This window comes from Silurus meridionalis, chromosome 2 (genome assembly GCF_014805685.1).
Source record: "Silurus meridionalis isolate SWU-2019-XX chromosome 2, ASM1480568v1, whole genome shotgun sequence".
Taxonomy (NCBI): domain Eukaryota; kingdom Metazoa; phylum Chordata; class Actinopteri; order Siluriformes; family Siluridae; genus Silurus; species Silurus meridionalis.
This window is the reverse complement of record NC_060885.1, coordinates 24,829,101-24,854,982: the sequence shown is the minus strand read 5'-3', so window position 1 is coordinate 24,854,982 and position 25,882 is coordinate 24,829,101. Positions and strand designations below refer to the sequence as shown.

Here is a 25,882-nt window from a genome sequence, read left to right as displayed (position 1 = left end):
TTCTTCGATTCAGAGCTAGCTTCAGCATGCATTGCTAGTTCAGCATCTTCTAGCACTTGTGCCTCCATTGAGGCTGCATCAGATTCTCTTTGTAGCGTTAACATTTCCAACTCTGTGTTAATTCTAACTGTTTCCAGCTGATTTTGAGCTTCTCATGTAGCCCTTTCCATTTTCAGCTTCTTGGTTGGCATATGTCGCTCTCACGCGGCTTCGGCTCTGGCTCGGGCAGGAGCTGCGCTTGCTGATGAAGCACATGACCTGCTACTCCTAGCGCTGCACACAGACGACTTCCTGCTCCTAGCACTGCACACAAACGACTTGCTGCTCCTAGCGCTGCACACAGACGACTTGCTGCTCGTTGCTATATTTATCACCTCAAACATCAACTTGCCTTTTCACTATAGTGTTCATTTTCTTCTTGTTTTACATGCTGAACCGGAAAACTAGCAGGAAGGGCTCAAACAGGAAGTGACCAAACAGGAAGTGACATCATCCAATTATATTTTACAAATGAAACCTGAGAATATTAAATAACATATGCAAACCGAATACTTAAAGGTTAACTCCCCTTTCAAGACAACACAATGTGGTTGATTTAGCAATAGGTTGTTAGTAAAGTCAGGTAGTGATGTAGGGTAAGGGTTAGGGTTGGGGTTAGGGTGTTCAACAGGACTGAGATCAGAACGCTATAATACACCACAAGTTACACTCCATCACATGTAAACCATTTTCTTGGAGCTTGCTTTGGGCAGAGAGGTCATCATAATTTTGGAACAGGTTTGGATCTCTTAGCTCCCAAAGGGAAAATTCATAGGCGTCCCATACAAGTATGGGCCTCCACCTTTGTGGTAACAGATTGGGGAAGAGCCACATATGTCTGGAAAAGTCATATAGAGTCCGTATAGAGTCCATGTAAAGTATTTTTTATAAATGTATACAGGGGAAACTATTTAAAAAAAATTTTAGATATTGCTTTTTTGTTCCGAATGGGACAGTTAGACCTTAATTAATAAATAAGCAATATAAACATAATTTAATAAATATAATCTATTTTCTTAAATGTCTAATACTAGATTGTATAATCTGACTTTGATCAAAATTATTTGAAAAATTGATTAAATTGGTTATTTTTCTCATCATTCTACAAACAATACCCCATAATGACAATGTGAAAGAAGTTTGTTCAAAATCTTTGCATATTTATTTAAAAAAAAAGCTTTTGCCATGAATCTCAAAATTGAGCTCAGATGCATCCTGGTTCCACTGATTATCCTTGAGATGTTTCTACAACTTGATACTCTACAAGTCATGAAGTCCAAGGAATTGTCTGTTGACCTCTGAGACAGGATTGTATCGAGGCATAGATCTGGGGAAGGGTACAGAAAAATCTCTGCAGCATTGGATGTCCAAATGAGCACAGTGGCCTCCATAATTCGTAAATGGGACGGATAGAATTTTTAAACCACCAGGACTCTTCCTAGAGCGGGCCGCCTAGCCAAACTCGGGGGAGAAGAGCCTTAGTCCGGGAGGTGACCAAGAACCCGATGGTCACTCTGAAAGAGCTCCAGCATTTATCTCTGGAGAGAGGAGAACCTTTCAGCAGAACAACCATCTCTGCAGCACTCCACCAATAAGGCCTGTATAGTAGAGTGGCCAGACGGAAGCCACTCCTCAAAAAAAAGGCACATGACAGCAAAGAAGGTTCTGCAAAGAAGAATGAGTGAAACCCAAAAGTAAATGTGCCAAGCTTGTGGCATCCTACTCAAAAAACTTGAGGCTGTAATTGGTGCCAAAGGTGCTTTAACAAAGTATTAAGCAAAGGCTGTGAATACTTATGTCCATGTGATTTTTTTTCCTCATTTTGTATTTTTTATACATTTGCAAAGATTTCAATCAAACTACTTTCACATTGTCATTATGGGGTATTGTTTATGTTATGATTATTGTATAATGAATTTGACCCATTTTGAAATATAGCAAAATGTGGAAAAGTGAAGTAATGTAAAGTACCGTAATTATATAGATCATTATGAAAATCAATTAAATTTAAACACAAGATTTACCTGTCAAATTCAATTATTAAATTCATATAGTTCTTTAAGAGCATTAAACAGCACAGAGTCATGAATACACCACATACACAAGTAATATACTGTGCAGACAATTTGGCATGTCAATCTGAAAGACAGAATTTAACCCAACCATTAGGATTGCACAAGCCAGTGCACTTAGTGCCGGTCCCAAACTCAGATAAATGGGGAGGGTTGTGTTTGGAAGGTCATTTAGCGTAAAACATGTACCAAATCGAATATGCAGATAACGAACCAGATTTTCATACCGGATCGGTCGATGCCTGGGTTACCAATGACCGCCACAGGTATCGTTAGCCAACCGGGTACCGGTGGAAATTGGGCTACTGTTGGCTGAAGGAGGAGAAGGAGAGGAGGAAGACATCTACAGAGACAGCAGGAAAAGGAGACGTGTAGGAGAGTGGAGGTTAGGAGGTTACTTTAAATGTTGGTACTATGACTGGTAAAGGGAGAGAGGTAGCTCTGTTATGATATGCTCTGTTAGATATGTTGTGTGTTAAGAAGACCAAGTGGAAATGGAGTAAGGCCAGGAACATTGAAGGTGGGTTTAAATTGTTCTTGTCATGGTGTGGATGGAAAGAGAAATTTTGTAGCGGTGATACTGAAGGAAGAGTACAATAAGAGTGTAGTGGAGGTGAAGAGAGTTTCTGATAGAGTGATAATTATAAAGCTGGAAGTTGAAGGGGTGATGATTAAGTGGGTTGTGAGATGGAGGAGAAGAAAAAATTCTGGACTAAGTTAGATGAGGTGGTAGAAGGTGTACCTAGGAAAGAAAGATTGGTGATTGGAGCAGACTTCAATGGCCATGTTGGTGGAGGAAACAGAGGTGATGAAGAGGTGATGGGTAGGTATGGCCTTAAGGAGAGGAATGTGGAAGGGCAGAAAGTAGTAGATCAGGTAACAGGTAAAGAGGGATGTGGCAAAAGCTTAAGAAAAAGGCAAATTAGGAGCTGAATGAGAAGTTGGACACTAAGGAAAGAGGAAAGAAATGGCCAGGCAGAGAGACCTAGCTGGGAAGGATGTGCTGCAAGTTAGAGCAAAAAAAGATGCTGATGGAAATGTGTTGACTAGTGAGTAGAGTGTGTTGAAAAGATGGAGGTGGTATTTTTAGCAGCTGATGAATTAGGAAAATGAAAGAGAAAGGTTTGTAAGGGGTGAAGAAGGTGAAGAAGGAAGTGGATAAGATTAGTAAGGACGAAGTGAGAGCAGCGATTATGAGCATAATGAGTGGAAAGTCGGTTGGACCAGATGACATGCGGTTGTAAGAAGAAGAGGTGGTGAAGGTGGAGGAGTTTAAGTACCTGGGGTCAACATGCAAAGTAATGGGAAATGTCTTAGAGAATTTAAGAAAAAAGATAGGGAGGAGTGGGTGAAGAGGAGTGGCAGGAATGATTTGTGATAGAAGGGTATCTGCAAGAGTGAAAAAAAAGTTTATAGGACTGTGGTGAGACCTGTGATGATGTATGGTTTAGAGACAGTGGCATTGACTAAAAGACAGGAGTTGGAGTTTGAGGTAGCAGAGCTGAAGATGTTGAGGTTTTCGCTGGGAGTGACAAGGATGGACAGGATTAGAATTTACTTTATTAGAGGGACAGCGCATGTAGGACATTTTGGAGACAAGGTGAGGGAGGCGAGATTGAGATGGTTTGGACATGTGCAGAGGAGGGACATGGGGTATATTGGTAGGAGAATGCTGAGGATGGAGCTACCAGGAAGGAGGTAAAGAGGAAGGATAAGGAGGAGGTTTATGGATGTAGTGAGGGAAGATATGCAGGTAGTTGGTTTGAAAGAGGCAGATGTAGAGGACAGGGGGGTATCTTCCGCTGTGGCGACCCTAATGAAAGCAGCCAAAAGAAGAAGAAGACGAAGAAGCATAAAAAGTTTGAAAGACCGAATTTGCTTTCAGCAAGTTAGAGAATTGAATTTAGTTTAATGTACACTTGTCAGATAGTGTCAATAATTTACCATTATGGAAAAATTATGATGTCTGATTTTGTCTTTCTTATCAAGAAATTGTATTTAATATACATTTTATCTTCAGCGCATCAATACATTTACATTTCACATTTATGGTCTTTGGCAGACGCCCTTATCCAGCCTGACAATTATACAGCTTGAGCAGTTGGTTCCCTGGTGGTCTAGTGGTTAGGATGCGGCGCTCTCACTGCTGCGGCCCAGGTTCGACCCCCGGTCAGGGAACCAACCCCAGCCACTCTCAGTGCCGGTCCCAAGCCCGGATAAATGGGGAGGGTTGCGTTAGGAAGGGCATCCAGCGTAAAACGTGCCAAATCGAATATGCGGATCACAAATAAGTATTTAATACTGGATCGGTCAAGGCCTGGGTTAACAACGACCGCCACAGGTATCGTTGGCCAACTGGCTACTGGTGGAAATTGGGCTACTGTTGGCCGAAGGAGGAAAAGGAGAGGAGGAAGACGTCTACAGAGATGGCAGGGAAAGGAGAGTGGAGGTTTGGGTTGGTACTTTAAATGTTGGTAGATATGTTGTGTGTTTAGGAGACCAAGTGGAAAGGGAGTACGGCCAGGAACATTAGAGGTGGGTTCAAACTGTTCTATCATGGTGTGGATGGAAAGAGAAATGGTGCAGGGGTAAACCTGAAGGAAGAGTACAGTAAGAGTGTAGTGGAGGTGAAGAAAGTTTCTGATAGGGTGATGAACGTGAAGCTGGAAGATGAAGGGATGATGTGCCTATGTGGGTTGTGAGATGGAAGAGAAGGAAAGATTCTGGAGTGAATTAGATGAAGTGGTAGATGGTGTACCTAGGAATGAATGATTGGTGATTGGGGCAGACTTTAATGGGCATGTAGGTGAAGGGAACAGAGGTGATGAGGAGGTGATGGGTAGGTATGGTTTTAAGGAGAGGAATGTGGAAGGGCAGATGGTGGTAGATTTTGCTAAAAGGATGGAAATGGCAGTGGTGAATACGTATTTTAAGAAGAAGGAGGATCATAGGCTATGGACGTATAAGAGTGGAGGAAGGTGCACACAGGTGGACTATGTTCTATGTAGGAGATGCAGCCTGAAGGAGATTGGAGACTGTAAGGTGTTGGCGGGGGACAGTGTAGCTAGACAGCATCGGATGGTGGTCTGTAGGATGGTTTTGGAGGTGAAGAAGAAGAGGAGGAGAGTGAGGACTGAGAGAAGAATAAGATAGTGGAAACTGAAGGAGGAAGACGGTAGTGTGAGGTTCAGGGAAGAGGTCAGACAGGGGCTCTGTGGTGGTGAAGAGGTGCTGGATGATTGGGTAACTACTGCAGGACTGATGAGGGAAGCAGCTAGAAAAGTACTTGGTATGACATCTGGAAATTGAAAAGGTAGAAAAAGAGACATGGTGGTGGAAAGAGGTTAGCAAAACAGAAGTGGGATCGACAGAGTGATGAGAAAAGTAGGCAGGAGTACAAGGAGATGCGGCATAAGGTAAAGAGGGACGTGGTGAAAGCCAAGGAAAAGGCATATGAGGAGCTGTATGAGAGGTTGGACACTAAGAAAGGAGAAAAGGATTTTTTTCACCGATTGGCCAGGCAGAGAGACCGAGCTGGGAAGGATGTGCTGCAGGTTAGAGCAATAAAGGATGGAGATGGAAATGTGTTGACTAGTGAGGAGAGTGTGTTGAGAAGTTGGAGGGAGTATTTTGAGCAGCTGATGAATGAGGAAAATGAGAGAGAGAGAAGGTTGGGTGGTGTGGAGTTGGTGAAGAAGGAAGTGGATAGGATTAGTAAGGAGGAAGTGAGAGCAGCGATTAAGATGATGAAGAGTGGAAAGTCGGTTGGACCAGATGACATACCGGTAGAAGCATGGAGATGTTTAGGAGAGATGGCAGTGGAGTTTTTAACCAGATTGTTTAACAAGATTCTGGAAGGTGAGAAAATGCCTGAGGAATGGAGAAGGAGTGTGCTGGTACCAATCTTTAGGAATAAGGGAGATGTGCAGACCTGCAGTAACTACAGGGGAATTAAGTTGATCAGTCACACCATGACGTTATGGGAAAGAGTAGTGGAAGCCAGGCTGGGAAAAGAAGTGACCATCTGTGAGCAGCAGTATGGTTTCATGCAGAGAAAGAGCACCACAGATGCCTTATTTGCTTTGAGAATTTTGATGGAGAAGTATAGAGAAAGACAGAAGGAATTGCATTGCGTTTTGTGAATTTAGAGAAAGCGTAAGTCAGGGGTGTCAGAGAAGTATGTGAGGGTAGTGCAGGACATGTATGAGGACAATGTGACAGCAGTGAAGTGTGCAGTAGGAACGACAAACTGGTTAAAGGTGATGGGCGGACTGCATCAAGGATCGGCCCTGAGCCCTTTCCTGTTTGCAGTGGTGATGGACAGGTTGACATACAAGGTCAGACAGGAGTTTTCCTTGACTATGATGTTTGCGGATGATATTGTGATTTGTGGTGAGAGTAGTGAGCAGGTTGAGAAGAGCCTGGAGGGGTGGAGGTATGCGCTGGAGAGAAGGGGAATGAAAGTCAGTAGGAGTAAGACAGAGGGCAGTGGAGTGGGGCGGTTGCAGGGAGAAGAGGTGGAGAAGGTGGAGAAGTTTAGGTACCTGGGGTCAACAGTGCAAAGTAATGGAGAGTGTGTTAGAAAAGTGACGAAAAGAGTGCAGGCAGGGTGAAGTGGGTGGAGAAGAGTGACAGGAGTGATTTGTGATAGTAGGGTATCTGCAAGAATGAAAGGGAAAGTTTATAGGACTGTGGTGAGACCTGCAATGTTGTATGGATTAGAGACAGTGGCACTGAGTAAAAGACAGGAGGCGGAGCTGAAAAAAGCAGAGCTGAAGTTGTTAAGGTTTTCATTGGGAGTGACGAGGGTGGACAAGATTAGAAATGAGTTCATTAAATGGACAGACAATGTAGGACGTTTTGGTGACAAGGTGAGGGAAGCGAGATTGAGATGGTTTGGACATGTGCAGAGGAGAGACATGAGTTATATTGGTAGAAGAATGCTGAGGATGGAGCCACCAAGAATTAGGAAAAGAGGAAGGCCAAGGAGAAAGTTCATGGATGTGGTGAGGGAAGACATGCAGGTAGTTGGTGTGAAAGAGCTAGATGTAGAGGACAGGGTGGTATGGAGACAGATGATTCGCTGTGGCAACCCCTAATGGGAGCAGCCGAAAGAAGAAGATGATAGGGGTACGAATATGAAATTACAGTATTTATTAGATAGAGGCAAAAACAAATGGAAATACAGATTTAGAGGTTTTCTCTTTACAGGGGCTGGCAAAAAGCTTAAAATCTTTATCCAAAACCAGACAATGATCAAGCAATCAGCAAAGAGGAATACTTTTTTCTGGCAAAATCCAGAAACAAGAAGGAGAACAAAGTCAAAACCAAAATAACATTTTACAAAGTAAGGCGTAGAAGGATGTATTCTAAGTTTAAGGTATATGTGATTACAAAAGTGTGTGTGATTTGAAATCAGAGGAATGGTATTGTGTGAATGTGTCTACAGTCCATGTCTGCTATACTTGTAGGCTGCAGTGTGTTTTAGGAAACCTGGTTGACACAGGGAACAATTTTCTTTCTAGTCCTTCCACTAGGACAATCATTTGGGCATTCTGAATGTCTATTCAGAATGCCCAAATGATTGTCCTAGTGGAAGGACTAGAAAGAAAATTACTACTCTCACCACAAATCACAATATCATATATAACCTCAAATTGCCATAAAACTAATTCAAGCACATTCAAAGTATAATGCGTTAAATGCAATTCGTTAAATGCCAGACGGAGGAGGGGGAATGTCAATTAGTTCTGGTAGAGGTGTATTGCATTTAATGCATTATAATTTGAATGTGCTATTAGTTTTATGGCAATTTGAGGTTATACATGACCTTGTTGATTTACTTCAGGGTCTTGTATAGCTGATTTATCCGTTTTCTTACAAAATGGTTTCTGTCTGAAGTCCATGGTAATCAATTACACTGTGTACCTGGGTTGATTGTGATGTGTTTTCATTGGAAGTACAGAATTCTGGGTGTACTCTTCCCATAGAAGAAACTGGGACAAATCTATCTGGATTCTTCAGAGGATGTTTTGAGGAGGGGGCTGATTTTCTCTTTTAACTTTCCCATTCCTTTGTGACAGAAAATAAAATATTAAGATTACAATCATTCCTTAATTTTTTTCATAAAGTTTAACCATTTTGATGTGAATTGTATGCCACTGTAACTTACAATGTTTTTCAAGATTCTGAAATTTCACAACACATGATAAAACAACAGTTCTACATTGTCAAAAGATGTGGGTAATCTTAGCAGGCATAGTGACTTAAAAGATAAGATAAGATAAGATATACCTTTATTCATCTCACAGTGGGGAAATTTCCAACTGGTCAATTATTACAATGATGTTAGTTTTGTTGCATGATTCAGGAAGATTTGTGATGAAGTATACTGCAGGTGGGGCCATGGTCGCTATGGTGTGGGTACTGGCATAAGTGTTCATGCTGGTAATGATTGAAGGACCATGAATTGGGCACATGTGGTGCATGAAGATACAAATGGGTACACATCAGTCAGCAGGTTGGTGCACTAGTTCTTGGCCCACAGATGCTAAATTCTGTGCATTCCTGGTTAACCTGTGGCTGGAGCGGTATGTGTCCAAGTAACGAGTTTGTACCATTTATAGTAGAGCCAACACCTCTCTGTTGTAGGTGTTATAATGTTCCTCAGCTGGCAGTAGAAGAATGCTATGGAGAAAGAATGTAGTCTTTGCTCTGATGCTCCGACTCCTGTCTTAAAGGCATCTGCTGCTCTCCTATACAAATAATCCATTGTCTGTTTATACTAAGCAATTGAATATTAAATATGAATAATAGTCTCTCTCTCTCTCTCTCTCTCTCTCTCTCTCTCTCTCTCTCTATATATATATATATATATATATATATATATATATATATATATATATATATATATATATATTTGGGGTGGCAGGGTACATGAACAAACACCCGAACCGTTCGGTTTGCTTGTCTCGGTTCGCACAGTTGAAGGCTGCCCGGAGTTAGCGGATGCACCGTGTCGTTCAAATCCGGTGTTTGGGAACATTTTGGATTTCTTGTTACTTACGATGACAACGGAAATAAAACAGTAGATAGTACTGCGACTGTGTGCAAGCATTGTGCAAAATGCATTCAATATGCTAATGGCAACACTTCTAATATGACAGTTCATTTGAGAAGACATCACGCCAATGTGTCGATAAGCACAAACAGGAGAGAGCTGGTTAGGAAACAACTTCTACTGTCCGCAGCATTTAAGCAACCTCTCAGTGATAAGTCGGAGAGTCCAATAGACAAGTCAAGTCAAATTCAGTTAGTGCATGATTACATTATAAAAATGTTAATACTGTATCCTAAATTGTGGATAATTAAGCTAATAAGCTATATATGAAATGCTGAAGGAAATTTCTGGAGTTTTGAAGATAAAAAATAACAACAAGAACCGTACCGAACCGAAAACCGTGACCCTAAAACCGTGATACGAACCGAACTGTGGGTTTTGTAAACCGTGCCACCCCTAATAAATAAATAAATATATATATATATATATATATATATATATATATATATATATATATATATATATAGAGAGAGAGAGAGAGAGAGAGAGAGAGAGAGAGAGAGAGAGAGATCTATATATACACAGTCAGACCCCGACCAAGAATGGCATTATGGTACTAGTCTTTCCCCAAATTACCCTTGCTTCTTTACACAAAACACAGAATATTGTTTATTTTACACAGATGTGGGATCCTTATCAATCACTTTCCATGGCTCAGCCCTTTATTCACAAACCAGTGTATAAACAGGCCCCTGCTTCCATAGAACTCATACAGCTATTAAGAATTCATTCAGCTTAAATGTATTTAAAGTAATTGTATGAGATACCTTTCCAACCATCTTAACATTCTTCAATACCCTCAATGAACAAAAAAAGCCTTGCTGTTCAATTGCATAATTAAATACTATTGCAGAACATTGTTAATTACTGTTATGTTTTCTCTTTTACATACAGTGTTTGGATTTTGAAAAAACTCTCAGGTAGCCTTTTGATTCAATTAATTTTTATTTGTATAGCGCTTTCAACAATGAACATTGTCTCAAAGCAGCTTTACACAGATACTGTGTTGATAAAAATGAATAAGATGTTCTTTTCTTATTTGTTCCTGATGAGCAAGCCTTCACACCAACGAAAAGGTCTGTTCTTTTGATTATTAAAGGCTTCTCAGTATAAGGTAAGTTTTGAGATGCAACCTGATAGGGTCATCCCTTTGGCCTTCATCTGGACAACTAACGTGTGTGTGTGTATATATATATATATATATATATATATATATATATATATATATATATATATATATATATATATATACATACACTGGCAATCAAAATTTGAGAACAATTTATAAACAATTGAACAATTCTGAAATAATGTCATCTTCACTGCTCAACAGTTGAAGGAGTTTTTGTCCTGTCTATACCATGCTACCAGAACACCTTTTCGACAAAATAACTAAGGCATTTCCAAAAAAAAAACATTATTTTGCAGAAAACACACTGATCAAAATTATAGAACAACAATGACTGTAGCATGGAAAAAGATTACAACAATATTTTCTGAATGTTACAACAGTCAGCAATTAGTAGGAACTGTACAGGCCTCTGCTCTGAATGACTTCAGCACATCTGCGGCCACAGGACAGCACTAGTCTCTCACACTGCTCTGGTGTGATTTTGGTCCACTCTTCTTCCAGTCTCCTCCACAGTTCGGTGACTGTAGTGGGTTTCTTGGCCATAACTTTGTCACCAAGGATTTTCCAGAGGTTCTCTATTGGGTTGAGATCAGGACTCTGGGCAGGCCATGTCATTATTTCAATGTTTTTAGTTTCAAGGAATTGCTTTACCCGTTTTGCTGTGTGACATGGAGCGTTGTCCTGCATGAACACTGCGGGCTGATTGGGTGATGAACGCAGGGAAGGAACCATATGTTGTTGAAGAAGGTTCTGATAAACATTTGCATTCAATCTGCCATGTAGCTGTATAAGAGGCCCAACTCCTGCCCCAAACCATGACACTTCCTCCTCCACTTTTCACTGACTTCTTTACACACTTTGGGTTCAGTCATTCTCCAGTTTGTCGCCGAACATAATGTTTCCCATCGGACCCAAATAAATTAAACTTGCTTTTATCACTGAAGTGAACTTTGGACCAGTTTTCCTCTGTCCACACAACATGCTCCTCAGCAAAGCTTAGTCTAGCCTTTTGATTCTTTCTGCTAATGAGAGGTTTGGTCACTGCAGAGTGGGCTTTCAGTCCAAATGCTCTTAAACATCGAGACACTGTATGACGAGACAGATCCTTACCCAGTTTAGCGCTGAACTGGGGAGCAATTCCAGCTGCAGTGTGGAAACGATTGCCCATTGAGATCCTCCGCAGTATCCTGTCCTCTCTTGTATTTGTCTTCCGTGGACGGCCAGCCTTCTTGGCGGACTTGAATGAGTTTGTGATGTTGTAAAGATTCAATATTCTTGAAATCACAGATTTGGAACGACCAACTTGTCTTGCTATGGCTGATAGGGTCATCCCTTTGGCCTTCATCTGGACAACCTGCTGCCGGAGGCTTTCAGTCACTTTAGAACGGCCAACCATCTTGCAGAGTCAATGAAACTGGAAGTTAGGCTGCCAGTTAAATAGGGGTTGACAGATAATCAAGGAAATTAGCACCAGGTACCAGATTACACCAAATGGGAGGTATCTGAAAGTGTTCTCTAAATTTTGATGAGTGTGTTTTTTGCAAAATAATGTTTTATTTGGAAATGCCTTAGTTATCTTGTAGAAAAGGTGTTCTGGTAGCATGGTATAGACAGGACAAAAACACCCTCAACTGTTGAGCAGTGAAGATGACATTATTTCAGAATTGTTCAGTTGTTTATAACTTGTTCTCTAATTTTGATCGCCAGTGTATGTGTGTATATATATATATATATATATATATATATATATATATATATATATATATATATATATATATATAATATGACCAACAGCCAGCATCCATTATGTATGTGATTTTTTCCTTTTTTATTTGTAGAAAAATTTTCAAAGATTTCAAACACACTTCTTTCAGTCATTATAGGGTATTGTTTGTAGAATTTTTAGAAAAATAATGATTTTAATGAATTTTGGTATAAGCATAACAAAACATAACAAAATGTGGAAAAAATGAAGTGCTGTAAATACTTTGTATAATGCACTGTATATGTATGGGAATATGTATGGAAGTCTTTTATACATTGCAAATGTATACATTGAAATCTTTCTCTGCAAATCCTTCTAGCACACATTGACATATTTTTTTTACATATTTGTTATATGTGGTAGAGTCGATAATGCATGCCCTTTCCCACATACAAAAAAATATCTAAGCTTGCCTACAATTTGCCTAAGCATTTGGCACAAAATATTTTAAACTTTTTAGGCATACTTCTAAAACATAAGTTTGAAACAATGACAAAACACCTTATCATCTGAAAAACACCATACCCATGGTGAAGCATGGTGGTAGCAGCATCAAGTTATGTAGGTGCTTCTTATTAGCTGGACCTGGGGCTCCAGTCAAGATATTTTTTGCATGACTTGAAATTCACTCAAATTTTCTTTATGTGGTGTTTTAATTGTATTATGTTGGAATTTTTTTTCTTTTACATTTCAATGAAGGTTAGAGAACAGTAGAACATTGAGACTGTGGCCAAGCTATTGCAGCTGTTTTTGTGAAGAACACAAGTGTAGGATAATAACATTAAAATAAAACTTTGCAAGTAGCTACAAAAAAAAAGTAAAACTTAAAATCAACTGCAAAACAGAGAACCTATTAATCGAGGTCGGTGCAGAATATGTATGATCCCACTTTGGCCAGTCAGCATCCTTTCTGCAACATTCTAAATTAGCTTAAGGCAAACCAGGGATGAGTGACATACACAGGTGAACTGTAAATCACAATAATATAGCCATGATGAAACGAAGGCATACACAACATTTCCACGTCTGGGAATGGTAGAAAACGATAAAGAAAATGGCTATTACCTGAAGAAAGACAATTGTTTTCAACTGATCTTATATTCTTGTTGTGCCAAAGATTGCAAAAAAGTTATCAAGATCTCACTAACAAGCCAGTAAAATGTGTTTCCAAATTATATAAAACATTTATAGCAATAAGAGACAAAAATGGCGAAAATGGACCAATTAAGGCCATTGCAAACAAGGAGGAAAGATCTTGAAAGAGAAGGATCTCAAAAAGGTAATGGGTAACACATGGAATGAGTAGTTTAATAGTTTGAAAGCAGCATTGAGGTCTAATATACGAAAATATCCTGTGCATGTTTTAAACATAAATTGAGAATAATAGCTAAGAATAATAAAAGGTTTATTTATGTAAAAATGTATTTACTTCAAGAAAAACATTAGTGAATGGACAAGCTTTCAAGAATATAATCTAGCATTCAAATAATCTAGAGATCAAAATGACTGTAGAACAATGAAGCCAACTAGAGCACCATATCTAATTAAATCACACTATATCTACTTTAATCATATTGTGGTTATTTTAACAGCAATTAAAATTTAGGGCTATGTAATAGGAAATAATTTATTGATACAACAAATTTCTTTTGTCAGTTTGGAGTTGGAGTATTTAACTGTTCTAGCAAAGATTTTATTTGAATTTCTGTCAAAGCTACGAGTTTTATTAACTTAAGTTATTAACATTATAGGGTTAAAGCTGCCAAAGTAGAAGCTGCCTCAATTCACAAAACTAAATGTTTGCAATGCCTACAGTGTTATTTGTGTAAGTATGTGTTTCAGATGGGCAAAAGACCACACCAGTCGTTTTTAGTGGTCAGTGGTCATATTGGGTTCAAATTGCCCTTTTTGTTTTTCAGGTTTTCATCAGTAATCTTATTATCAATCATATTTTAGTAAGCATGCATAATATTTAAGTTCTGTAGCATATTTTTTATCTAAGCATTATGACCTTATTATATCATGCATATTTTCCTCCTCAAACAATCAAAAGTATTGCATTGCATTCAATCTAACAAATGGATATGTCTGGATATAGTTTGAGATACTTTTATTCTATATTAAAAGCTATGTTCTTCTGTAGTTCATTGTATGTTTATTTGTAATGCTTTGTAATGTTTCCTGCCATGTTTATTGGACATCATTCCATAAACAGAGAATGAGCCTATAGTCAAGAAGACTATCCCAATTCCAAGTAGGAATTTCAAGGAATTTATTTTCCTTGCCTTTTTTCATTGGAGGTGAAGAATTACAGTTTGCAACCTTGAGTCAAATGCAGTAGTAGCCTAGGTCATTAGTTCAGTGTGGAAGTGGACCACCCTTTACCCTCTCTTTTGCTTTACTCCCTAAGGGAAGACCTCACAAAACTTCCCTGGTCTCAATCTGCCATTCAGGCATTTAAGACTTTGAAGGAATGCTTCACATCTGTTCATCTTTAGCTCCTGTGAGTCACACTTCTGAAGTCACAAGTCACTGTTTCATCTGCAGTCTCCCCCACAAATGTTAAAGCATTAAAGCAAGATGCTTCACAATCCTCTTTTCTTTCTAATTTAGTGTCATAGGCAGTTGAAATGAGCAGTTCATAGAATAAATAACAACATAACATCAAACTAAGTTAGAATTTACACTCGTTATAGCCTACTATCTTGTGATTTTAGAGCAACTCTTACTGGGTAGTTGAAAGGCAACAAGATTTGTATAAACTTGAACAAACTATGTGCACAATTATTCAATGAGAGAACAGAAAGTTGTTTAAAGCCAGCACAAATGAAAAGCCACACACAAATGAACATCACTGATATAACAGTGCTATCTCACTATAAGTTGCCTCATTTGTCAAAATGTTATATAAATATGTGTTCTTTTCCAGATCATGGCTTTATTCAAATGTAACAAATGTAGAATTTTCTAGGCAACTGGTGTAATTAGTATGGTTTCTTTTTGCAGATGTTTGCAGTTGAAAGACATAAAAGTAGGTAGTTATACTATATAGCTAGCTAGATAACAGTGTAAACTTGTGTAAACAGTGTAAACTAATTACATAAATTCTGGTCTGGAATAGAATCAAGACTAGGATTAGAAAGAATATATTTAAAAGGTTGTTGTCCTCAAATTGATTGAAAAAATTAAATCCAGTTGTATTCAGTTCAGTTTCTGTCACTATTGTGACAGTGTGCAAACTGCAAACATGAGCACAGAATGCATATCATTAACTGTGCTGCCTCCTGCCACATGTAAACAAAACATTTCTATTGTGAGGACAGAGCAGACAATACCACAATTGGACTCTGTTAGTGATTGTTTTTTATCAGATTCTCATTTTTGCTCACTAGGTGCAATAAGATTGATACAAAACTAAGTTGGAAAAAGAATATCCTGCCCCACAAATGTGTAACATCTTGACCAAAACCAATAGAGAACTGGTTTATATTCATCTAAATACCAGTCACTCAAAATTATAAAACCAATTTAGAATGTACATTGTTGTAAATAAAGAAGATTTAACATTTAGCCACTACAAGCAAGCCACCACTTTCAAATAAGTATGTTTTTATAAGTTCTCTTTTGCACAATATACTGTATAACATAGTAGGTTTACTGGCAGCGGAATATTGTGTTTTTGTGTATCTTACTTAGACTGTCTTGTATTGTCTTTTTGCACTGTTTTTTGTCTTGTGCTGTTTGCACTGGGTTGCACATGATGCACTTTATGTGGCTAGGACAACATACTTTAGTCCTTAGCTCTGTGTTCTGTATGTAGCTCTATGTTGTGTGATGTAGCTCTACATTGTTTTTATGCAGTGTGTGTGTGTGTGTGTGTGTGTGTGTGTGTGTGTGTGTGTGTGTGTGTGAAAAGAAAAATTATGTAATGCCTTTTCATTTCAACAATGTAATATACACTATCTGTACTTTATGCATGATCTGCTATAAAATAACATTACCTTCTGGTTTTTTGGAACATCTGTCTGCTAAGTTATCAGTTCATGTTCTCATAATATTTAATTATATCCTTATAAAAGAGTGCATATTAACTTTTCAGTTGTTTGATGAGTTAAACTGAAGACCTTGGTAAACTGTATTTAGCTATTACTTAATTACTATTTTAACTGACTTTTCTGTCAGTCATTTTATTTCTGTGTAAATCCTGTTAAGAATAATATAATGTTCTGTCCTATAATTGTCTATTAGTAAATTAAACAGCTTCAAGAGAATTGTGTACGAAATCAAGAGTACTCAGAAAATCAGGCAGAAAATCCACATCTAGGTTATCATAACACTTTAATTATTATTTGTATGAATCAACACTGGACTGTTTTCAAATTTTTGTGTTCTGACATCACACCTGTATTTGACTGTTTAACATCCCATTTCAGATTTAGTCCCCCTTTAGTGTTATGATAACTTTATTCTGAAACATGACTGTGGGATTTGCTCGTTTAGCCAGAAGAATCTTAGTGAGGTCATGAGCTGATGTCGAGTAAGGAAAACTAGGGCGAAGTTTGCATACAAAATCACCCTAAAGACGTTCTTTAGATTGAGGTCAGGGCTTTGTGTAGGTCAGGATTTGCCAAATAGTGTTTGTTTTGTGCAAATGGGCTTTGGAACCAAGTTTCAATTATAGATTTAAAAATTAATTGACAAGAATCAGTGAGATCAGTTGGAATATCAATCGTGCTGTAAAGTGATATTATATATAAAAATTCTTATAATTATCTCAATTTTTAACCATTATTTACTAAAGAAATAATTATTCACACCAGACTGTCATTTGGAAATATTTCATACAGGATTTATTTGGAAAAATATTAAGGTGATTTTCTTCATTAACAACACTTATAAAACAATTCCCGTAAGTTTTAACAAACACAATTAAATACATTACTGTTGGAAAACAGTCACTATGACCCAAAGTGCCTTATATACAATATACAAATTTGCAAAATGAGAAAAAAAGATTAAATTATATTTGGGTAAACTTTACAAAAAAAACCCAAAAGAAGAAATAATCACAAATAGCATTTAAATAATAAAACAAAAAAAGTTACAGCTTAAAAAATCATGGTAACTGAGCAGTTTTGATGGCGGTGTTTTTCCTCTCCTGACCTGTGTAACGGGTCTGAGATAGACACTGCAGTCAGTGCATACTTATATGCAGTAATTATGAATGTTAAATACATTTTTAAGAAACCCTCCATAGTGCAATGAGGTAAAAAGAAATCCCTACAGGAAATGCAACAAGTCCAACTGACACATTCCTGGGAAAATAAACTTTGAGAGTGCGAGCCAGTATGGCTCAACATCCTTTTTCTGCAGTCACTGTGCTTATTTCAGTTGAGAACCAGCTCATTCTGAACTTCACCATTAACATAAGACCCACAGCAGCAGTCACATGAAGGAAACCTTCCCTCTGGTTTGAGCAGCATATACTGGAGTAAAACCTCCTGTAGAGCAAAACGAGCTACAGCTCTATTGTGGAATTATACCTGCAAAACAGTTAAAAATAAAGAAATTAGTTTTCTTTTAGTTGCAAGATGCAATACAAGACCCGACTTACATATTTGTAGGTGGTATGTGGGTTTCTTAGAAATAAACTCACCTCAGTTGCAATAATACATTCATCCTTTTCATCTGATATTACAAAGACAGACTGGTACTTTGTGTCTTTGCAGGCAGCTTCAGAACTTTTCTCTGATGTCTCACTAAAATTCAAAAATAAAAATAAAATGTTACGGATATTACAAAAAAACCCAAAAACAGAGAGAATACAGTTAATCACAATTATATATATATATTTCAGGATTATTCACCTTTTTAAATGTTTTCTGTGTTTTTCTTCAGAGTCTGATTCAAGAGCATCGCATTTCACATCGTTTTTCTCCAAGTCTTCTTTTCCAAAGTCCTCCTGGTTGTGCTCATGAACAAGATTGTAATCCACTAATGAATAGCGAGACTTGTACCCCTTCTTTTCAACACCTGTGGCGTCACTCTGAAAGTCCACCTTCTTGTTGGTATTCTTTACCTGCGTTGTGCCAATAATGCTTACGGTCAGGTCCTTCTCTCGACTGCGGTTGTTGGTCAAGTTGTTCATGGTTTCACTTTCATTGTGAGTATCAGCTTGCTGGCTTCTCTGCTGCAGTTTTATGCGGATGTACACAATCAAAATTGCGCACCCAAGCAGGAGCAAAAGCACCAAAATAATCCCAGCACAGACTGCTGTCCATGGAAATAAGTTGTCCTCCTCGTCTTCAGAGTACCTTTTATCGGCTCCCTCTACAACCGGCTGTCCTTGAGTGTTTTCAGGCAGCAAGAATTGGCAATTACGTCCTCCATACCCAGGAACGCAGGCACACACATAGCGATTATCCCTTTCATGACAAGTAGCTCCATTGTGGCAAGGGTTATGTGCACACTTATTGACCGGCAGACTGCAGTTCTTGCCAATGTATCCAGGTGGGCAAGTACAGGTGTAATCGTTGACTCCATCATGGCATGTTCCTCCATTCTGACACGGGTAGCCAGCACATTCATCAGTACTGTCATCACAGTTGGTGCCTGTGTAACCCTCTGGACATTGGCAGAGATAGGAGTCCACAAGATCGAGACATTGGGCACCTTAAAAAATATGAAATAGCAGATATTAGATAATCGGATTAAATGTTCCAAAAAACAAATATATATATATATATATATATATATATATATATATATATATATATATATATATATATATATATTTTTTTTTTATAATTTAAAATCACATTTAGTATTAGTTTACCATTTGAGCATGGATTTGAGCTGCAATGATCAATCTTCTTTTCACAATTAAAGCCGGCGTAGCCCATGGGACACTGACAGAAGTATCCTCCATCAGGATTGTCAGCACACCGTCCACCGTTGAAACAGGGTCCATCAGCACATGTCATAGCACTTAGTTCACAGTTTCTTCCATAGAAACCAGGAGGACAGGTGCAGCTATATGTGTTCTCAAGATCCTGTGAAATTGGGAGAATTAAGGGAATTATGAGAAAAGAAATTAAGAAAAATGGGGTTCAAGGTTTGAAAATCTCAGTGGATAGGTGTTAAATTGACTTTTTGGTTAAAAGTTAACCTATCAACACAAAATTACTTACAGTGCAGCTTCCTCCATTTCTGCAGGGGCTTCCAGAGCACTCATTAACCTCAATCTCACAGCTTGCCCCTGTAAAACCAGGCTTACAGGTGCATGTGTAGCTGCCTTGACCGGTATTAGTGCAAGTGGCTCCATTCTGGCATGGTTTGTGGTGTGTGCAGTAATTAAGATCTGAAACACAACAAAAAAAGTTTTACTCCTCCAGTTCAACTCTGCAAAAGGCCCCAGGTGTGTCACATTGGTGATGCATAAATGCAGTGATGGAAAGACTTTTAAACAAGATTAACCTTGGTTGCAGAAGAGGCCACCCCATCCTTCTTGACAGTTGCACTGCCATGGTTGTTGGCAGGTCCCATGTAAGCAACCCGGATAGCGGATACAGTCGTCACAGTATTTTCCACTGAAGCCGACCCGGCATCTAAAGCAACACAGATTAGAATCCATCCTCTTGTATAACTAAACAGTTCTCTATTTTTAATGCTAAAAACTAGTATGCTTACTTGCATTCCCCAGGTTTGTCACAAAATCCATGCTCCTCGTCGCATCCCGGTAGACAGATTGCTACATAGAGAAGGAAATGTATACATTAATTTTGGCAAATTATAAAATCTTTGAAGCTTGAACTCTTCATTTAGGCGCATTTGCCAACAATTTCCCAAACAAAATCAGTCATTCATTCTGCTCTGGGCTAGTTGCCCCATGAGTAGGTGTCTAGAAGAAAAAACATGCTCCTGTCATCACCCTGGGAAAAAGAGCCTGCTTAACACACTCACACTCCTACAAAAGATTTACAAACAAAAGCCTTCTTTTCTTCTACCGGTGGGTCAGAAGTTCCCTTTTTTCACTTTGTTCATACAGCCCCCTCCACATAATGTCGCAGAGATAAGGGTGGACAGCTGGTGGACACGCTGCTAGTGCAGGACAGCTGCTGTATTGTCTTCTCTCACTCAGCAGCTGCCCGCTTCTAACAATACAGGACCCCATTCAGCCAATCAGCGGCGAGCCCACTGCTAAGCATCCAATCAGGGGACGACGTTAGTCCATGGCACGCGTGCCATTATTTAGCTAACGGCTCTGTTTTGAATGACTGTGCGTGCTGCTCGGAGCACTTCCGCACAGAGGCACATCACTGTACACGATCTATTATTAATCACTACAGCATGCATTGCCCTCAGAGACAATGAATAAATCAATCTTCTAAAATGATAGCTCGTAAAACGACTTACACTCAGTGCAGTAGTGGCCTTTCCACCCGGAGTTGCAGATGATTTCTCCGCGCTCTCCGCACGTGAAGTGGCCGAAGGCGTCGTCCCGCGGACGACAGAAGACCGAGCAGCCCTCTCCGTAGTAATGCTCATCACACACAAATCTGTACGAGTACTTCAGCTCTGTCCTTCCAGCCACTTGTAGATCTTGGGACCATTCTTCACCGACCGTCAAGTGCCTCTGGGTGGTCACACGACTGATCAGACGTTCTGGGTTTTCTTTAACAGAAAATGATCTATCAGATCGTTTTTTTCCAAACAAATTATAAGAACAGTATTTTTTTTTTTTTATCTTACCTGTTGCTAGATCTTCAGTAGACTCTGTATGAAATGCCTCAATAATCAGTGAAAACGTGCCCTGTAAGGTGAGAAAAAAAATCACGTTAGATGTAAAGAATGGCTCGTATACGCTGCTGGAACAGGACACACACTCGCAGTCGGAATCTTGGTGTGTTTAACGGAAGCGGAGGATAAACGGAGGTGTGATAATTCTCGAGTTCACTCTCTGTTACCCCCAAGTTCACACTTCCTTCAGCGCAGGCAAATGAAAGCTTTCGGAATTTCACGCTGAGTTGACAATAATTTAGCATCCCTATAGGACCTGACATTTTCATGCCTTCAGCAGTGTAAGTGTTGTAAATGAACCAATGAATTTCCTTCACACGAACACACCAATGATGCTTTAGTCACATTAGCGCTATTAAACATGCACAAAAACATCAGCAGTAAAAAAAATCTGCATCTACTCACCGGCCACGTGAATCCAAACTGGAAGCGGACTGGGTTGGTGAAGGTGTTGTCTGAAACACTCTCAGGAACTTGGAACGAGTTTGATCCGAGAACGGGAGTAGTAATTCCGCCGTATGTGCACGGAGGCTCCGGGGACACATTCGCTTGGTAATGCTTGAGGCAAATCCTAAAAAAGGTTTTGCATTCGCACTGATGAATTGCTGACCCGGGTTCTTCTTTACAGCAGTTCGTGTTGGCCGTTATTCCTTTCTTATTGAGAAACTCTTGCAACTTCAACTCAAAAACCCCCGAGCATAAAACCTGAGAAGAAAAAAATATATACACATGCAATTAATCAGCAAAAATACAAGTTTAGAAAAATCAGTTCGGCTCAGCTTGACCAAAGGCCAGAGACCCATTCTTCATTACCTGGCTTAGAATGGCACAAAGGATGGCAGTTATCATAAGTCGCCCCATGGTGGTAAAGATCTTCAACGAGATGTTACACGTCCACGGGTCTGCTCGTTCAACGAGTCATGTAAACTCAAACTAACACAAGTTGAAGATGTGAATTATTTATGTAATGCGTTGATGCACTAAGACAAAAAATCGTTTTATCTTCTTTTACAGGTCATGTCTTGCAAAAACAGACAAGTAAATCCAAAATGTCACAGGAGGGGAAAAAAGAGTGATAACTCCAGGTTGTCTGTGCGTCCTCTTCACTTGTCCTTTCCTCGTGAAGGTGCAGCAGAGACAGGCACCAGGTCTGGTCTGTTTACTTTGCTCTGATTTGTACAGGTCCAAACGCTTTTACTCCGACGCTCTTGATTCCATTGGACAGAGAGTGAGTGTGTGTGAGTGTGTGTGTGTGTGTGTGTCTCTGATCTCCCAGTCCGCCCGCTGCCTGTTATATACAGAGTGCGCCTTCTAGGGTAATGAGATGCAAATCAGAGCTACTCCCCAATCTGGCTCGAGTTGTCACAAAGGGACACTTTTCCACCCATCCACCCCACACACACACACACACACACACACACACACACACACACACACAGAGATCGCCAAATGGTCACTGAGCTGTAAAATGTGCAACCTCTCCCCTTTGTAAGAAGGAGTGTGTGTGTGTGTGTGTGTGTGTGTGTGTGTGTGTGTGTGTGTGTGTGTGTGTGTGTGTGTGTGTGTGTGTGTGGGGGTGTCTCATTTACATATAGGAAAAAAATTCAACCTCAAGAATCCTACACATCCGGCACAAACCTTTAAATTACATCACATATCCATGTGGCCACTGCTGGTTCCATGAAAACCGTGCAAAGAGCAAGGACTGAACATTCAAAGGCATCCCTGGTCTCCAAATGTGGAATCTCACCATTGTTCATTGAAAATGTCATTCAAGCGTTTTATTAACAGAACATTAAGTAGGATTGGATTTGGTCAGTAGATGCTGAAGGCGCGATTTGTCTTGATTATTCCATCGTTGATCATTTGAAGAGGATAAATAATAGTCTATTTTGAAGGGTCACACTTAGATTTTGAATCGTTTTACACCTGTTGCCAAAACCAGTGGAGGTTTTAGCAACAAACTGCAGTTTTCAGTTAATTTAAAGAAAAATGTGGGTTATATTTATTTACTTGAATAAGTAAAATATAAGATGAAATTTTCTGATCAAACATATTAAATCTAGAATCTATGTAAAATCAGAGGACTTTTTTTGCTAGTTAGATGTTAGATGTGCAGAGTTCACCCTAAAGTTTATATTTTAACTTGTTGTGGGCAGTAAAGTCTTGTGGGTGTGTGTCGCTCGCGTGGCTGTCATTAAAGCACTTTGTTATTGTGTGAGGGAAGAATAAGTTTGTTCTTTGTGCTCTCAGCTGTATGGTAATGCGGCCAGCACCTGCTCCCTTCACAATGTAGTGGAGAGAGAGAGAGAGAGAGAGAGAGAGAGAGAGAGAGAGAGAGAGAACCACTATGAGCAAAAACATCGCCTGAATAATCACCCCCTGTAATGTCAATGTATTCTCTCAACAACAACAAAAACAACAACAACAACAAAGTTAAACATTCGTTTCACTGTGATTATTAAATAAATTACAGCGGTCCTCTTCGCCTGCTGTTGTGCGCATGCGCACGCTCAATCCTCTGCGTGTCTGCGTGTGTGCGTGACAGAGAGAGAGAGAGAGAGAGAGAGATAGATAGAGAGAGAGTGCTCTTTATTAAAGCGTTAATTGAAACGAATATCCTGCAGGAATGCAACCCCATTTGAATATATTTTCTTTAATCGGCCGATCAGTGACGTAGCAACACTTTCAGTTCCTGTGTTTTGAAAAGCAAACAGTTAGGTGTGTACATATATTCAGTATATCTCCTTGTATGAAAGAAGTATTCGCTAATCATCATGTAATACAAATACTTTTTGGTGAGGGTAACAGTATACATTTGGGATTTTTAATTGATGATTCTTATCAACTGGTGCTTGTCCTTCACAAAAACTCTTCTAAAGCTGTAGCCGAGGTGATGCCAAATCAAGCATGCCTTCAGAAATGACGATGCATGCTTTATTTCGAATAAATCGATCTATATATCCTGGAGCTGAGCAGTGAACACATTCCCAAACATCTCCGATCTCATCTCCGATCTCATCTCATCTCATCACATCACATATGACAATTCTTTATCCGGACGTAGCACACATTTCGCGATTAGTACAGCAAAGCGTAACTGAAAGGTGAAGTGAAACCTCTTGGATTTATGCCCACTTCGTTTTATTCTTTTCAAGAATAATTTATGCCACGTGATTCTGTCTTGGTTAAATCAAGCAGAAAGCCTCGCTCCTTTCTCCTCCTCTCCCTCCTTTTTGGAGCTGGACTATGGAGAGACTGTTTAACTTAAGTGTTTCTATAGGGGGCTGTTGTACTTTAACTCCTGCCCACCAGTAGCTGTGCCAAACAAAGCCCGGGACTCGAGGTTCGACTATTCATCTTTTCTCTGCGCTTTAATTTTCATTGATTTTGAATACAAGGGGAGCCCTTTGGGGATTCTCTCTGAAGGCCACGACACGCCTTTAGACGCGCTCAGCACCATACCCCCCCCCCCACACACACACACACACACCCACCCCCCTCCAAAGCCAACCATCTGCTCCCAACCAAATGGCGTGTTTCTCTCCCCCCCACCACTGCTTCTTCTTCATCCCCACATTTCAACTGCATGTCTCCACTGTTCCTGCGCACAGCACTGAGTCTTCCTCGAAATGGTTCTGGAAGCATGGCAAAGAAGCCGTGAATGGCAGGCAACTGGCCATATGGATAGTGAAACAGAAAGCGAGCGTGGGAAATCGAATGCATTCTAACAAATAGGGACGTGACTTTAATGTCAGACCTGCTGCCTATCGATCAGTCTGAAACCATGCACTTCTTATCAAGCACGAGGGAAGTTACCCTGATGTGTGAGCAGTGAGCTGTATTTATGTGATGCATTGACACACAAACGCACACTTGATTCCTCGAGGATGCCAGAGCATGAACGTCTGCTCTGGCGTCGGATTGATGTTTTATTTGAGAGAGGACACAAGCTGCAGCGACGTGACGCAGCAGAAGTCGCACGCCCATTACAATAACAAAGGGCCAGTCGCGTGGCCCGGGCCCGCGCATATGATTGATAAGAAGTAACTCGAACGGATGAAACCATCCAGCACCCAGGTCTAAACTAATAGCAAACGACCATCTGTGGTCTCTGCGTGTTTCTCATTGTGCGCTAACAGTCCAGCGGCAAGATTAACAGATTAGTACTGATTCCAGGCACGTCTTTGTATCTTAAGACCGATTCTTTTTTTTTGCCAGCTGCTGCAAACTAGCAGGTAGTCCTTGCATTGCCCTGCCTCTTACAACGAGGTTTAGAGTGCGTGCGTGCGCGCGTGTGCCTGTACGCGCGCGCGTGCGGGTTGAATTCTTCGGCTGAGGAGAGTCGCGTGCCGATGCTCCTAAGAGAACATCTGCCCCTTTTCCCCAGGGTGGGTTTTGTTCATTTGAGAGACATCAAATAAGAAAGGAAAAAAAATCGATAAGCCCACAGAGGAACAGTGAAATAAATCAATAGACTTTGCTTCTAGACATGTAGTCCATGTAGCATGAAAACTATAGGCTATTTCTAAACTTCAGGAAGCTGATTAAAAAAACCCACACGATTTTTCAAATGTTCATATTCATTGATGCAACTGATGGTGAAATAATAAGACGAAGATTAAAACAATTACAGAAGCATTGGATAATAACTAGTAATGCCGATGATTAAAGTGTTTCTTTTAGGATGCTTCTTCACTGGTTTGGGGATCTATTCCCATCAACCTCTAAGTGACAGGTTTTAAATCAATTAAAGAAGGGAATTTATTGATTAACTGTCTGCTCGTTTCCCAGTATGCATTACATTATTTATGTTACCCACACACTCTAAACAACGGGTAAACACAATGCAAAAGTCGTCTGTCTGCATAAACCTCAATATGAATATATCATATTTAATTTCTCCTAACTTTTATGTTTGTTAGTAGTATTTGTATTCTCATTATCAGTTATTC

General features: G+C 39.6%; 1 protein-coding gene across 1 annotated transcript; it reads right to left on the bottom strand.

Moving 5' to 3' along the window:
- Positions 1-17,004: 17,004 nt before the first annotated feature.
- dld (deltaD) lies at positions 17,005-22,149 on the bottom strand. Its single transcript, XM_046863043.1, has 11 exons — positions 21,741-22,149; positions 21,333-21,632; positions 20,880-20,940; positions 20,544-20,801; positions 19,818-19,878; positions 19,605-19,735; positions 19,319-19,488; positions 18,964-19,180; positions 17,996-18,800; positions 17,785-17,887; positions 17,005-17,671 (listed from the first exon to the last, which is right to left on the bottom strand). The coding sequence occupies exons 1-11, from the start codon at positions 21,786-21,788 to the stop codon at positions 17,666-17,668; spliced, it is 2,160 nt and encodes a 719-aa protein (XP_046718999.1). The 5' UTR covers positions 21,789-22,149; the 3' UTR covers positions 17,005-17,665.
- Positions 22,150-25,882: the final 3,733 nt, after the last annotated feature.